The sequence below is a fragment of the Antennarius striatus genome, chromosome 21 (assembly GCF_040054535.1).
Source record: "Antennarius striatus isolate MH-2024 chromosome 21, ASM4005453v1, whole genome shotgun sequence".
NCBI classification, from domain to species: domain Eukaryota; kingdom Metazoa; phylum Chordata; class Actinopteri; order Lophiiformes; family Antennariidae; genus Antennarius; species Antennarius striatus.
This window is the reverse complement of record NC_090796.1, coordinates 3,124,880-3,141,565: the sequence shown is the minus strand read 5'-3', so window position 1 is coordinate 3,141,565 and position 16,686 is coordinate 3,124,880. Positions and strand designations below refer to the sequence as shown.

At 43.5% G+C, this 16,686-nt stretch overlaps 1 protein-coding gene across 2 annotated transcripts; it reads right to left on the bottom strand.

The window, feature by feature from the left end:
* Positions 1–662: 662 nt before the first annotated feature.
* Positions 663–16,459, bottom strand: usp22 (ubiquitin specific peptidase 22). Of its 2 annotated transcripts, XM_068306236.1 has the most exons (13): positions 16,006–16,459; positions 12,343–12,475; positions 7,964–8,077; positions 7,454–7,555; positions 6,363–6,529; positions 6,115–6,262; positions 5,904–6,006; positions 4,470–4,628; positions 4,274–4,400; positions 4,056–4,147; positions 3,553–3,615; positions 2,600–2,749; positions 663–2,518 (listed from the first exon to the last, which is right to left on the bottom strand). In XM_068306236.1, exons 1-13 carry the CDS (start codon positions 16,123–16,125, stop codon positions 2,476–2,478), a joined length of 1,521 nt encoding a protein of 506 aa, XP_068162337.1. In that variant the 5' UTR covers positions 16,126–16,459; the 3' UTR covers positions 663–2,475. The 2 variants fall into 2 exon arrangements, 1 of the variants encoding a protein (XP_068162337.1); XR_011034104.1 differs by lacking the exon at positions 663–2,518 and having other exon boundaries at positions 2,678–2,749; positions 3,994–4,147.
* Between the last annotated feature and the right edge of the window lie 227 nt (positions 16,460–16,686).

Below are 16,686 nucleotides of genomic sequence, written 5' to 3'. Positions count from 1 at the left end.
AATGAGGACAGCAGTTTACTCTATTCTTTGTTTTTTTTACATTATGCACAAGTCTCATTTATTGTGTAATAATCTAATTCTAACATGTATTTGTTACATGTTTTAATGCATTTTTATGCTTTATAAAACATTTATGTCTGAATTTTGGGGGGCTTGGAACGGATTAGGGCATTTGCAAGTCTCTACAAATGAAATTTTCTACTTTCGAAATTTCTTCCAGAACCAATTAATTTCGTAAGTAGAGGTACCGCTATATATGCATGTACTGTGAGGAGAGAATTTCCCCTCTGGGGATCAATAAAGTGTGAATTATTATTATTTTTGGTAGGCAGTCACGTGATAACGTAGACGCATTCTATTGGCTGACGGCATCCGGAAGTGCTCTCGGCTCCGTGAGTCTCTGACTTCCGTGAGAGAAGAAAGTGCTTTAAAAAAGTTAATACAGAGAGAAGGTGGTTTAATATAAACGTTTAAATTACTGTAAATAATAAGATTGTTTGTTAATCTATCGCAGAATTCATTAATCGTGTGTGGTTCCTGGAACGCATTAAACGCAAAGAACAAGGGCTGACTGTACATATAGTATATTATATATATAATTAGAATAGGGTAAAAGAAATATAAAAGCAATTCCTTTACAAAAGACAAGACAGGCGCCAAAGTCTTTACAGATATAGAATTTTCTTTATTGAGTATCTTTCCATCACCGTGTCCAGTTCTTGCAGCAGTTACGTGTGTGTGTGTGTGTGGAATGACTGACCGGATCAGTTTCTTCTGATTAATGACCCCATGTCTGCACGATTCAGCAAGAAAGAAGAACAAATCAACTTTGAGGTTTGACCATGTGTCTTTTACATACAAACTGTACATATATACTTTGAATACATCATCAACATGTGGAAAAAAATCCTATCAAACTGTGATACCCAGCTGAGACGGCATGCTGAATGCAAGTACTGATTCAGTACATGGACATACGGTACGCACGCATACGATACATGTGCATACGAACAGGAACACACACACAGACCCACATTTTTTTCGTCTCTTTACACGCAATAGCTCATTTTACACAAACACACATACACAGTTTTATTTCCCCACCTGCCCCTTCCCCTTTCTTGGACATATACACGTGCACACACACACACACACACATACACGCTCACGCACACACACCAATTTAGAGAGACATGCAGCCGGGGGTTAACACTGCAGGATTGAGTTTCAGATCCATTATACACACTCTACACAGAGAACCATTTTCTCTTTTTTTGATTCAATTCGATATTTTTTTTTTTTTTTTTGCCATTTTCTCAAAACAGCAACTTGAATCATCTTGAATATGAACAAAATGCTTCTGTAGAGCAAAAATATGTGACAAAAAAGTAGTCAGATTAAAGTTACATTACAGGAAAACAACGTCAGCTGCCATAGCAGCATTTTTATAAATGTTATTACAACAATTTTTCTTTTTCTAAGGGGACCAAAAGAAAAAACAAAAACAGCAAAAAGCAGCACAAAAAGACAACGTGAGGGTTTAGGGAGAAAGCAAAACTGTAAACAAACCTTGCAATGACAGTATGTATAAAAATATAATATTCACTGTGTCATTTATTTCCCTCCTGTGACTGTTTGAAGCAGCATGAGGGCCAGAAAATAACAGATGCTTTGCATTCTCGTCCCATTTTCCTTAAAAATCCAACAGCGAGTCACAAGTTAAGAACAAAATTGTCTCTCTCCACACGACGCTCATAATACCATGTCTCATATGATTCTTTTTTGTCACCGCTCTCTGTATTCTGAACAAAAATGCATAAGACAACGTCTACCTTTAAAATATTTGGTCATTCGGAGGACTGTGAGTGCGCTCGCAACCAGGAAGCAGCCGGTTTAGTGAAAAGGAAACAAGAAAAAAGGTTTTCTTCTCATAAGCCGAGTCTGGACCCTAGACGAAGTCTGCACCTGCATGTGATCCTAAGTGTGTGAAACATGTTGCTGGAGAACAACGTTCATGATTAAGTAAAGTGAGGTTTTTAAAAAAAAAAATCTTTTTCCCTTGGGTCTGAAAAAAAAAAGATAAAATAAGGGAGTGCAGAATGATTCTGCAGCCGTCTCTCTTTCACGTAGAGCATGATCACAGCTGCGTCATCATCACTTCCTGAATTCAAGTGAAAAACTTTAAAAAGTGAGCAGTACTCTTTCGGGGCCCTTTGAAAGTGTCCCTCTCAAAGTTGTTTTTTTTTCTTCTTTTTTTTGCATTTTGTTTGGTTTTCACAGCAGACAGCTCTTTACAGAGTGGAACAGTGCAGCTTTGTATTTCGCGGATCAGGGCAGTTCCGTGTTAGTGATTCAGGGGAGGCTTGTGTTTCCGTTTCCACGCCTCCGCCATCACCGCCACCCTTCCCCATCAAACTCCTGTCGATTCTTGCTTCGATCCTCATCTCCTTCTGCAGGCTGTGCACGTAGCGGGAGCTACTCGTACTCCAGGAACTGTTTGTGGTAAAACAAAAGGTACCTGAGGACACAGAGAGTCGGATTGATGAGAAACACAAGCAGTGTGAGTGTGACATCCAACAACGTGAGGCGCCAAGCTCACCCTTCGCTATCCAGGACGTCCTTGATGCTGGCCTTTGTGATGATGGCATCGTCGCATTTGAACCACTGGTCCTTGTGCTGGCGGATGAAGGTGGTGTAGTGGCCGCTCTCTAGCGTCCCCTGGTGGTTGACCACCGCAAACAGGCTGTACCTGAAGCAGAAGACTCGATGCTGAGTGACTCAACAGGACCAAACACGCGCTGCAGTTATGTTTCAGGTAGAAAAAAAAAAGATTTTACAGGGCAGCCGATGAAAAACAATGTTTTTTCTGTCTCTGGAAGATTCTTCTAGTAATATGAGGGAAACTTTGACAGAACAGAGCACCAAGTGCAGTTTCACTGCTGACTATGGAGTAAATTGTTGAACAGATTTTGATTAAATTTGGTTAAGCAACATCTGAGTGGCTTCTGAGGAACATCTGGGTCTATGATTTTGTTCTTCTGGTCTATTAATACTATAAACCAAATTATGTTGGTTTTTTTTGCAAATTTCTCAAATAATCATAATAACATAATAATAACATAATAATAACATGATAATCAATTGCTGTGAATGAAAAAAAGTAATTTACAACAGATATTTAGGATGTGACTGATTTCTGTAATTGCCTTTATTTAGAGCAAATCTGAAATTCGTCAATATGTACAGTATGTATGTAGAATTTTAAATTAAGCTCACGTTTTCTCCAGATGATTGTTTTCTATGTAAATCGTTCTATTTCATGAACACACGTTAAGTTTGTCGCTGTTGATTGTGTGATGATTGAACGTTTTAGCTTTAACAGCGGTGTTTCTCCTTCCACATGCATTTGCAGCACAATACCCACAATGCATCAAGTCACGAGGGCCTTTTGATTTGAATGAGTCTGGTGACAGAGAGATGATGAACTGGTTCCTGGGAGATGTGGGAGCTGTACTAGTGCAGGTGCCGGTTTATTACTGGTAAATGCCTTACTTGTTGTCATTGTTGAAGGGATCGACGGTCTGTTGGTACTGCCCGTTCATTCTGCTTTCTTTACTAAAAACACAGCAAAACAAACAGTTTCTTGAACAGAAGAAGAATAATTTCCCTTCAAAACAACTTTCTTGTCTTTCTAATGGTTTTCCGGTGTTTTGTAGTTTTCAGCAGGATGCAAACAAACATCATAAACAAACAGACACAAAGCATGTACACGTTTATTTGCTAACCCTAAACCATTTTGCTGTTCTTCACGGAAGTCTAGCTCCAGAGACATCATCATCCCTGTGGACGTCTAACGTTCATTAACCCAACGGCCTCTTACGACGTCAGATGTTGTCGTTGTGAGCAGCTACACATCATTTAATAAAATAACACAGAAATTCACATGGGCCTTTAATCCATCACGCCAAATGGTTCAGTCTTTGTTCAACTTACTTTTTTACTTTTCAGTTTTCAGTCTGTGGCTTTCAGTCTTCATGGTTTTTCAATGTGCTCACCTGGAGGCCATGAAAGGAGTCATGTCCAGCTCCAACGGGAAGGAGACGTACGTCGTGATCTTTCGTCGTAGTTTGGCCGAGTGTTCAAACCTCTGAGGACAAAGAACCAAAAACCAATGAAACAAATTGTTTCAAGACTGAGCCTCGAACTATTGTGCACACACACTAACACACACACACACACACACACACACACACACACACACACACAGTCTTACTTTGAGGTGAAAGCAGGCCACAATGGGCAGCTTCTTCATGGTCAGCTGCTTGGTGGACTCCTGGTAGCTATGGCAACCGCTGCATTTGATCTTAGCGCTGCTGCCGAGGTGCTCCGGCCTGGTGAACCTAAACAGGACAGGATGGAATTTAGTGCGCGGGTCACATATGAACATACTAAAAATAGTCTGTTGTCACCTGCGCAGACAGTCGGTGAGTGTCGTCGCTCCGGTGGTGTGACTCTCTCCGTTAAGGGTTGACCCGTCTCCCCCTGGGCTGAGGGGCCAGAATGGGGTGGAGGAGCCTGGCAGGTCCAGACTGATGTCCCAGAACGGGTCTATGGTCGTCGAGACGCCACTAGGAGGACGAGAGACACTAGAGGTGACTAGTCTGTACAAGACGATGGAGATATGGTGAAAGGGTTTGGGTTAGGGTTCGATGCTTGAACTCCTCCACAGCTGCTCCCATTTTAAGAATATAAACTGATTAAAAAATAATCGTCTGGACTTCCTTTAGAAACCCACCCTTGAAAAAGATGTGGTCACTCAGAAAAACTTCAAAACAGTTTTATCAGTTTACAGTTCAATGTGCAGAGAAAAAAACCTGCTCTTTCCTCTGCACATTTCACCTGTTCGACTTGTGAAAGTCTTATTTTCCTGTGGTGAAATAACTTCAGCCAGTTTCTAGAAGACGCACCTGCTTTCATGACTGCAGCAGATACTTTTTATTCTCAAGCAAGTCTAGAAAATAAGACTTGAGAATATCTTCGCACCTAAAACATCTGATTCAGTTAGAACCTAGTTCAAATGGACCCTGCTTTGACTGATACAACATTAAAGAACAGCTTACCAATAAATAAATAATATATATACACACACACTAACACACACATTTAAAAAAAATTGTATACTATAGTAGTCCCTGAAGGGAAATTAAGTGGATACTCTAGTTTCAAACAAACACATGCATATACGTAAGTATGTACAGGCACCTGTAACACACATAAACACTCACACAAGGGGGCTTTTAGGCATGCAGGGGGAGTGGTGGGCAGCTCCTACTTGGTGTGCCCTAAAAAGGGGTAGGGGTAGCTTCACTTTTGATACCTTTTCATACATTTTTGATGCTGCTTGCTTCACCTCTCTACATTTTGAATGCAGGCGTTCGTACAGATTGTTGTGGATCTCAAACGTCTTCTGCCACATCAGTTAACTGTTGACGCGCATCCACATTTACAAAGTGAAGTGTATTTTGTGGGTAGCATTCCATTGCAGTATGTAAGCTACAGTAAATGAACACCTGAAATTAAAAAACACACTTCCAGGGGAACGAGGATCCATGATTTCCTCTCACCACCAGGGGGAGCTAGAGATCAGCTCTTCAATCTGTGTAGTATTGCTGCAGTGGGGCTGTTCAGAGAGAGTGTGTGTGTGTGTGTGTGTGTGTGTGTGCGGATGTGTGTGTCATAAGCAGTACACTGAGTTCTGATCCAGGACAAGTGAATCATGAGGGGCTGTTTGGTGGCTGTAACGTGTCAGCGCGATCCTGGAGGATGAAGCTGTGGTAGACAAGGTCACGTCTTTGTTCCGCCGGACTTTGAAGAGGTTTCATCTTGCGTGTGGTCAGACTTACTGGCAGACTTGACAGGTGACGTCAGACTGCAGGCCCCCTGTGAAGATTTGGTCAATGATGCAGTTACAGTGGTTGGGGTTGTTGGCTTTCTTCCCATTGTCGTCTGTGTTGAAACAAACACACAGTCAGTTTAGAGCCACCTTCTAAACTGTAGAGGGACAGAGAACCGGAAGGATCAGTGCTGAGTCATTTCATCATCTTAGCGTCCAACCTTTGCAGTGTCTGTGCAGGACGTCCAGCGCCGCGATGAGGAACTCGTGGGCGTCCTGTTGCTCGTAGCCTGCCAGGTGACGGGCGTGAGTCCACACCAGGTGGAGGAGACGGAAAGGGATGTGTGGCGACTGATGGCCTGAGTAGAACTGGAGAAGGAAAAGCGTGTGCGTGAGACAGAAAAGCCTTCAACTTAACTCTTCTTCCTCGTTTTGATCGAACGTATTGAGGCAGAGCCGAGAGCATTACCTCCTGGAAGAGCTGCGACATCTCACAAACTAAGCAGGAGTTGCTCTGCATCTCGCATTTGTGTCGGTCGGAGAGGAAGAAGTCGCGCAGCAGCGGGGTGTGGGTCAGCGCCTGGACGATGCAGTTCATGAAGCACGTGTTGCCCAGGTTGATCAGACCGCGAAGGCCTGATGGTGGAGAGGAGAGGACAAAATGAGAGACGAAGAGAAGCAATGGAAGGAGGAAGAACTAGATAAAGGAGGACAGAGAGAGCTGGAGAAAGTGCTGACAGCTTTGCGTGCTGTGACGGTTCAAGCTAGATGACTGTACACACACATATCACACAAACCAGAGGAGAGGGGGAGGATGGAAAGAGGAGGAGACAGCACAGGTGAGAGAGGTGATCTCACAGACGAGCAGCCAGGCCTGTCGCTTCTCTCACCAGAGATGTGAATGACGCTCGATGAGCTCCTGCAGGCGGCTACAAGGTGTTAAACGTATGGCAGCTCCCACGGCTGTCAGAGCCGCTGCTGCAGAATCATCCTGAGATCTGTGGCGCTGCAGCTGATACTTATTTTATTTACCCATCGATCCTTTAGAAACCTTTATTAGCTTTGCCTACGTGACATCTGTTTCTACCCAACCCACAGGAAAATATTTTTTGCAGCACCAAATTATAGGAAAAACATGCTATTATTTATTACAATGATATCATTGCTAATAATATATCATTCCAAATGCCTGATTGTTCCTGAAAGAATACCATTTCTCCTGATGGAAAGTGGAGTTCAGACTAGTTTCAAGTAGAAACTGAAGCCTAGCAATATAATACGGGCACATCTTACATGAAAAATCTGCATTGATCAGAGGTTTGAGGCGAATGTCCTCTGGGAGGAAGTGGAGACGATCGTTTTAAATCACACTTAAAAGTACGTTTCCACAGAATGAGCCACCAGTGGATTTCTGTGGAATTATTTCTGCCTTTTTTTTTTATGTTAATCTGATTCAAATCCTGAGCTTACAATTTATGTTAAGGAGACTTTGAATTTGGCGATTGGTCTGCTACACCAGTCATCTCCTCACCGCGTGCGGCAGAGGACAGTGGTACTCACCAATGGTACAGTTGGAAGTGATTCTCCTTCTCTTGGGGTTGTGTCGGAGCAGCTCCAGCTCCCTTTTGGTGGGTTCCCATGTCGAGTACTTCTCTCCTATGCCTGGTGCACAAACACATGGACAAAAAGGGTTGTATGCCTCCGTCCCTCTTCCTGCCAAGATCCAGATGATGCCTAAATGTAATGGTCCACTCCCAAGTCACCCTTTCCCCCCTTGTGCTTTCCCCTACACTTCCATGTTGGGTAGTGTGTCCCAAAAAATCACTATTTATGTATTTTCACCCACAATATTCCCACGCAGCAACAATGGGAATATTGTTACGAGGGGCAGGTCAAAAAGTGAGGGGCAACTGAAATGAGATGTTGGGTTGAAAAGAGAAGCTCTGATACTAATGGTGACACCAGTGGCAGACGTGACACAAAAGTGTGTGTGTGATATGACTGTGTGTGTGTGTGTGTGTGTGTGTGTGCGCGTGTGTGTGTGTGTGTGTGTGTTCCATGATGCCATACCTTGCATTTTCCAGGCTTTCCTTTGCTCTTCTTTGGCAATCTGTTCCATGTCTTTGTCATAAATGTAGTCTTGGCACATAAAACAGTAAATTCCTCCATACAGCAAGTCAATAGCTGGAAAACACACACACACACACACACACACACACACACACACACACACACACACACACACACACACACACACACACACACACAAGTAAGCGTTAAACGCAGGAACAGATATTTTATCTGTTTATCAGGAGGTTGAACAGGTCTGAGTCTCCACAGGCTGTGTGAACCGCTAGCTGCTTCAGTGTTTTTTGAGTCAGGCCATGTTGTCATGGCGCTGCGACACCAGGAAGCAGACTTATCCAGCGACGTATCAGCGATCCGTTAACGCTGTCCACCAGCAGCAGCAGAGAGCCGTCCTGAGAGACTGGTGGCGGCAAGAGGTCAAAAGGTGAGGGGAGGAGGGCGGCACTATCGAACCGCAATCTCTCACACTCCGCCGTGTTCACAAATATCCCTCCAGTCCCTTTTCTCCTCTGTCTCCTCACCTGCTCTGTAACCCTGCATCTACCTGTTTGTTGTTGCCATGACAACCCGCCAGTCGGCTTCTCCCGGACTGCCGTCCTCTGATGGCACAGAGGGGAAAAAATGAAGGAGGAGGAAACGATGGAGAAAGGGTGGGAACGAGAGAAGTGCCAAAACTTCACCGACCAGACGGGAGGAAAGAAATGGGGAGGGGGGGGGGGTTAGATAAGTCATTAGATAAAGAGGTTTAACAGATCTGAATATCGAAAGGGTCATCAGGTAACCATGGGAACAACAGGGCAAAAGAGGCGAGGATGGAGACAGAGATGAACCTGATAAGAGGCTGCAAACAGCAACCATCAAATAGCTGGGGGGGGGGTGCATAAAACAGTCGGATTAAAGAGATGGAATGGCAAAAAAAAAAAAACGAAGGCTGGAGGAGGAGAAGCAGGAAGGAGGAGGAGGAAGAGGAGGAGAAGGAGGAGGAGGGGCCGGAGGTTTAATGGAGGCCGATTCCACAGGGCTTGCTAAAGATGACTTAATTACCTCCTTACCAGTCTACCGAGATCTGTCCCTTTTCTCTCCCTCTGTGTTACACTGTTTCTCACTCTATTTTTGCAGCATTTGATTCAGGAACTAACCTAATTAAACTCACACACACACACACACACACACACACACACACACACACACACACACGTAGCAGAGGGGGGTCCTCCTGAGCGGAGCGATAATGCCAAGCAAAGGAGAAAACTGGCAGATTCTCAACATCTGCCAAACGCTGCCTTTTGTCATGGACACCCGAGAGCCTCTGCAGCGGCGGCGCTCCCCTCCAAACGCACTTCACTCGCAGCCAAAACCGCCTAATTCTATTATGTGGCCAATAAAAGAGGAAGCTGCCGGGTGTGGAGCTGGTCTGACACAAAACGAAACGCTGGGTTTTTGGTTTTTTTGGTGTCTTTTCAATGATTTCTCTGAACTGTTGTCAGTATTGTTACAGATAATAAAATGTTGCACAAATGTTTTTGTATATATATTCCTAAAATAATGATTGCTCTAACTTTTGACTTATCGCTATTGACATGAACAGATTTGAAACCAATTAATAAATGAGCACAAGGTTGTACTGCTGCTCTTCATACAATCCATATTTGCAATTCTTCACACAATTGTAGTAATTAATCTGCACAGTGATCCCTCCTTGCTCACGGTTAATGCCTTGCAGGAACCACCCACAAAAACAAAATTTCGCGATATAGTGACAAACTATTTATCTTATTATTTACAGTAATTTAAACGTTAATGAACCCTCCCCACACTGATATTAAACCACCTTGTATCTGCACTACCTTTTCACACAAGGGTCATATCTGCTGCTGCTGAGTAGAGCCCAAATACATTCCACACAGAGTTCCAGTAGAGAATACAGGGTGCCCTCACGCATTTGCGCATCAACACTTGCGACTTCACTTCATCGCGGATTTTTGGGAGGTAGTTACGTGATACCGTACATGCATCCTATGGGCTGACGGCATCCGGAAGTGCGCTACATTCCGTCATTCTCGGAACACAACGCACTTCCATGAGACAAACGTGCTTTAAAAAATCGATGAGTGTGTGGGAAAAGGTAAAACAGATAGAAAGTGGTTTAACATCAGTATGGGGAGGGTCATAAAGGTTTAAATTACCGTAAATAATGAATAGTTTGTCTCTATATCGTGGAATTTGTTATTCACGTGTGGTTCCTGGAATGCATTAACCACGAGTAAGGAGGGAGCACTGTATTCAATTAAGATATTGATGTAGAGACAATCACAAAATGATATAGAGACATACACACACACACTTATGTGTGCATGTCTCTACATCAACCGTTCAGGGGAGACTGGTCAGATCAGGCCTTTATGGTAAAAAAAAGTGGCTAACAAACCACTACTAAGCAAAAGGAAAGAACAAAAGAGATTTATTTGGGCCAAAAAGCTCAAAGAACGTCACTACCTGAACTAAACTCAGTGGAGATGGTTTGGGATGTGATTGCAGAGTGAAAGTAAAAAACCTCAGCACCTCTGGGAACTCCTTCAAAACCTCATGAAACACGATGCCTTCACTGAGAATTGTTTACAATCATGAATATAGAGGGAAAAAAAACCCTGAATTCATGAAGTTTGCCGATGTTTACCATACACCACGGAAGAATGGCTGATAAAAGCCCTTTTTAAGGTTATTACAAGAATTATTATAATAATTATTATGATAAATTAAACGATACGTACAGTCAATCTGGTGATTTACATCGTGGACATCAACATCAACAGCTGCCTCTGGCTGTTGGATACGCTTAAAAAAAAAATTGGTTAAAAGTTCCTTTACGTATTTTATTCTTATTCCTCTTTTTTCTTCTCCTCAAAGATTAAATTATAAGAAGCAAAAATTTTGTAAGATTAAAATGAAATAAATTTGATTTTCATTTTTGCATGCATTTTTTTTTTGAAAACCGACGTATAATCGACAGCGATTTAAATTAAATGTCCTCTAGATGGAGGAGTATCGACATTTGGAGTATCTACCTCAAAGGAGCAACAAACAAAGTTCCCCCCCTCTTCTGACAGGAACCTTACCAACACGCATAGATTATTTTTTCAGGTGTCAACTCTCCAAACATCATCCAGCAGCAGTTTTTCCAGGTGGATCCAATCTTCTCAAACAGCTTGGTGATATGTGTTTAGTGTTTTCATTCATACAGTATGTGTGTCCCTGTGGGAGTAGCATGGTGGTGGTGATGGTGATGGTGAGGTGGGGGAGCCAACTGTTCTTGGTGTTCGGCTAACACCCACGTCTCTGTTCAGTTCTGGAGCCATCTGGATCGTGTTGGTTAGATGCAAATATTTAATTCAGCAGAGTGAACACAACCTTCCCATTTTGTCACTGCTCAGGCTGGGCATGATGAAGATGTCAAGTACCGCAAGTACTCAAGTACTGAGTACTTCACTGATGGTGGCATCTCTGCACACTAAACTGTTGAATCCAAAACACACGGTGTTTGACTTCACGTGTTCTGTGTGTGGTGTTGCCTTCACTGCCCCGGAAGGATAATCTTCAGAACCAAACAGAAGGCAACCTGCACTGATCTTCATCTGAATGCGTGTAAGGGTGTTCGATGAGGCTGACAATAAAACAGGAAGGTGCACCTAATAAAGTCAGTTCTTCAGTTTTACTCAGCAGACCTCAGTCCCAATTCATTAGCAAGTTCACTAATGCATATATTCCATCTCGTAGGCTACAAGAGTTCAAATCCACAGGTGACATTCAAATCCCCCCCGAGGACGAGCCTCTGTTGCAATTACATTGCACCAGATTGCATAATGGCTGTGTGTGTGTGTGTGTGTGTGTGTGTGTGTGTGTGTGTGTGTGTGTGTGTGTGTGTGTGTGTGTGTGTGTGTTGCTCTCAATTATTTTGCTTGATTAATCTCATCACAAAAGCACAGATGTGTCACAGTCCAGAATGTGACTAGCTGGTAGCCGCCCATAAATATAGACACACGAACACAAACACTCCAGTCGCACCGGGCTACACTTTCATTAGCCACTCAGCTGTGTAATTAGCCCTTTTGGAGCTATTGTTTTGAGACAAGCATTACCGACAGCATTCTGTGTGTGTGTGTGTGTGTGTGTGTGTGTGTGTGTGTGTGCGCGCGCGTATCAGAGCAGCATGAATGTAAAGCATGTTGGGTGGTAAATTAATTTTTGCACAGGATGGTGCCACATCCTGTGTATCGCAGAAGCCTCGAAACATACCTGCTCTGACTGCACCTGTGAATGTGTGTGTCTGTATGTGTGTGTGTGTGTGTGTGTGTGTACCATACCTAGGTTGTGCCTTTTGCTTTTGGCATGCTCATGGATGTGTTTTTTGGCAAAGCAGGCAAAGAAGACGCAGTAGAGGCAGGAGTGGAGTCGGTTGAGGTGGGCGCCGCACATGTGGCAAATACATGACTTGGCCTGAAAGATAGAGGGGGGGTGGTGGTCAGAAGGAGAGGGGTCAGAGGAGGGGGTGTGAGAATCCAGTCTCTGATAATTCATCCTTCAAACCATGGTGGGACGCTGGTCCCCCGTTCATCACAGGGCTGGACTCATACTCACCTTGACACCCACAACAGAAAATGTCGCTCTGCAGTTTCCTCTGCTTTATGGTGCATTTTAGGACCTTTTAGCTCCATGTTTTGGTTTTCCAACTTAATGCTTTTAAAGTAAAAACCACTCTGCCAGCTGCATGTACCAAGACGCCTTCCCACTTCTCTTAGACCCCGTTTTCAGCTACAAATTCTATTAACAAACAATATGTACGTACAACATAAAATCAGCGTTTAGCTGGTGAATAATTATCAGCTTCACGTTCAGATTCTTCCCTCTGGATTTTGCAGAGAGTAAAAGTCGAGAAAAAATTAGGGATTGTTGATTCACGTTCATGATAAGATGAGCAATGTAATTACAAATGTATGCTAATGGTGGGTGTGATAATGTTTGATAAAGATGTTGTTATGATCGTTGGCCAAGCTGAAGTAGATTTGGTTTTGACATTTGCAAAGGTCAAATGTCTCTGGTGAACCACGTTTTGGAAGGATGGATGAGCATTTCCTGAAGCCACACCTAAATGTGAAGCTTCGTCACTGAGGGGATAAAGGGCAAAATGCTCAGGGACTCTCACACACACACACGTGTGTACATACAGTATATCGTCTATATTCAATGCTTCATCCAGTTCTACACATCCTGTTGGAAAATCGAGTTGGTGATAAGGGGGAGGGGTACATTTCCACAGATGGTGGCTAGATCGCAAAAGTTCAAAAGCATGTAGATGAAGAGCTGGTAAGCCAATGAGCCGCATGGATGTGAGGACGTGAGACCAAAGGAGGAATACCAGGGATAAGCAAGTAGGGGGGAAAAAATGAAGGGGAAGGAGATGATGGCAGAAGACGGTGGAGAAAAAAAGATGAGGAAGAATCCAAACTCTATTTTAAATTTAGAGCTTATTTTGGGTGCAACTCCACTGTGGTTTGTTTAAACTGATGTTTCAGTTAAGATATCAAAAATATTAAACATTTAAAGAAATGTGAACATTAGTGAGTACATTTTGTTCGAATAAAGTCATTACTGACTTTCTGAGTCTCGACTTGAATTTGTAAAAAGAAAGAATGGAAATATCGGGAAATTAGTTAATCTGATAATTTTTAAAGGTCAAATCTCACTATTTAACACATTACAGTCATAAACCAAATAATAAAAATGACATGCTTGTGTAGTCAGTTCCCTTCTCCAAGACTTTGTGCTAAGCTAAACTAACTGTCCTGGCTGTAGCTTCGTTTTTTATCTGATAGGCATGAGAGCAAAATTGATCTTCTTATCCAACTTTCAGCTGGAAATCCGACAAACATATTCTAAGAAAAGAAAAAAACTTAACCGGATTCACATAATGATTTTGAAGACTCCCTCCATCCAAAAACGACCTCTCTGATTCCAGTCAAACACCTCCATCAGGCATAAGTGCTTTGACGGCATATGAATTATGGAAAGGCATCAATATGCAGCAACGCATGTGTAGTTCTTGGACGTTGAGGATATTGTATTCATCTAGATATCTGTGTCTGCCAGTCATTCAACAAAACCCTGCATTAGTTATGGCCTAACACTCTGAATGTTAGACTATAAAACCTCGGGGTTCCCCCCACCAAGCAGAGAACACCCCGAGTTCCATCCACGTCACATTTCTGATGAAAGCAAAGAGTAGAAGACGTAACACTCTGGAGCGATTCTGGGTAGATGTGAATGCAGGAATGCTTTCACACTGTTAGCCAGCTATCTGTTAAAAGAGGAGACTCCATGCAAATTAGTGAATTAAAGCGTTCACAATAAAAGCATTATATCAAATACTAGAGATGGTATCACTTCAAAAGACACACAGAACGCTGTCTTCCTGCATATTTGTCATTTCCCTCATGATGTGGGCTGATCTATATCAACATGAATACATGTGATTAATGAAATGGTTCCAGTTTCAGTTATAATGATGGTCTAATAGCACGATACTGGTAATTGTTATATATTATTTCATCTTCATGGCATTAAAAATGAATTATCAGTAGTCCGAGTAAAAAATGTACAATCTAAACAGGACTAGTGTGAAAATCACATACTCATACTGACTCACAACTTAGCATGTCTTAATTCTTATGTTTCGTGACTTTGACAAAATATAAATACAGGGATGACTGTGATTATTTGAGAATGAAATAAGTTGCTGTATATGTACTTTTATGTGCTGGATGAATGACATGAAAGACACTTGTTTTTCAGCTGTGATCAACACCGTGTAACACAAAAGAGTGAAGCCTTAGAATTTTCAAGGTGAACAGATGCTTAAAATTCAATCTGCATCAGAAGGTGTCTGATTCAGACTGAATGTTGATTGTGGCCATCTGAGGTCGACGCCATCATCGTGGAACGGAGAGAGGGCGATGAAAAGTTGTGACACACATCCTGTATGACCATCAGCCACCATCACTACAGCTGTAGTGTCACAGGGGAGGTAAAACCCAGTGAAGGGATCTGAGAGCGTGGGTGTGGGCAGGTGCAGAGAAGAAGGGAATAACGAGATCCTACAAATATTTACATCATTTATTTCAGTCAACATGCCTTCAAGACTGCCAGCTCCCACTGATGGCGAGTGGATGACAGGGTCGTCCTAGTGCACGGACACACACACCCGATCATACCTTACTGCAGATGCAGGGGGACTGCAGAATACTCTTGTATACACACACACACACACACACACACACACACACACAGCCTGCATCTACACAATAACAAAAGATCTAGTGCGTGATACAGGCTGAATGGGATGTGTTGGGGTTTTTTTTCGCCTTTTCCAGTTGCTGCCCTGCGGCATCACCATAAGAATGGAGCATCTCTGTCACTGATGATTAAGGGTTTGCGAGTTAAATGGACGTGATCGAAGGTTTTTTTTTGGTGTCACCTACTTGATTTGAAGCCAATTCATGCCCTTCGTGGATTGAAACACGCTGGCCTGCGGTCTGCTGGTGGAAGTGAATCCACTGCAGGCGCAGCGCCAACACCAACAGACCCACGGCAGCTCTCTGCTGCGGGCTCTGGCGTTAGCTCGGTACGGCTGACGGTTAGCCGGGGGATGCTGGCCGCAATCGGAGCTCCCCCAGCTGGGTTGCAGGGGGTCGTGGGGCGGTGGGGTTCTGGCAAGTTCGAGCTCAACACCAATGGAGAACAGACTCAGCGTGGGTAGCAATTTAGTTCGGTGTGCAGTGTGTCGGATGTTTTTGTTGTTTAACAAGGGCGGGGAAGTGTCCACGCACGCCACCACAGCTCTCTCTCTCTCTCTCACACACACACACACACACACACACACACACACACACACACACACACACACACACACACACACACACAAACACAGACACACACACACACGTACGTCGGTGTCTCCCGTCACTTGTTACCTTTCGTTTTCTGGTCTCAGCCGAACCGCTCCACACAAAACACTGATAAATAACTCTCAGGTTCTGCTTCCAGTTGTCCACTTTGAAGCTGTTGACATGAGGGCAGCCCGCGGGACTCATGGTAGTCACAGCATCCGCTTTTTGACTCCCCTCACGGCGACGAAACCTGCTCGAATCCCCCCTCAACGCAGACCCACTCCGAACGGGCTGGTTAGCTTGCCAGGTTCGTTATCCAGCGACTGCTGCGCTCCGGCTAACTGGACATGTCTTGGTTTCAGTGGCTGAGACACGAGCATTAGCAAGCGTCTAGACGATTTAGACTGTATTTCCCTCGTGGACGTGGAATACTGTGTGCGACTAAATCCAGGGAAGAGCCGTTCTGCTCATTCGCTCATTTACATGATAGCAAACTGGCTAAAGTTGGTTAGCACTGGAATTTCAACAGTAGCTTACACAGTGAGTGTCGTCAAGACCCACCACATTCATAACGGACGACCAATCAGAGCCGAGGGAAACGCGTGAGTGGCGTGTAGTAACTTTCGTTTCTCACATAAGTCCCTCCTCTTTGAAGTAGGTGCTGCAGCATGATTGGTCCGATTTTTCTGCAAACTATATCCGCCTAAATCAAGACGTTGATTGGTTAATGCATAAATCAGCTTCACAGGAACAGAAAAGAATAAC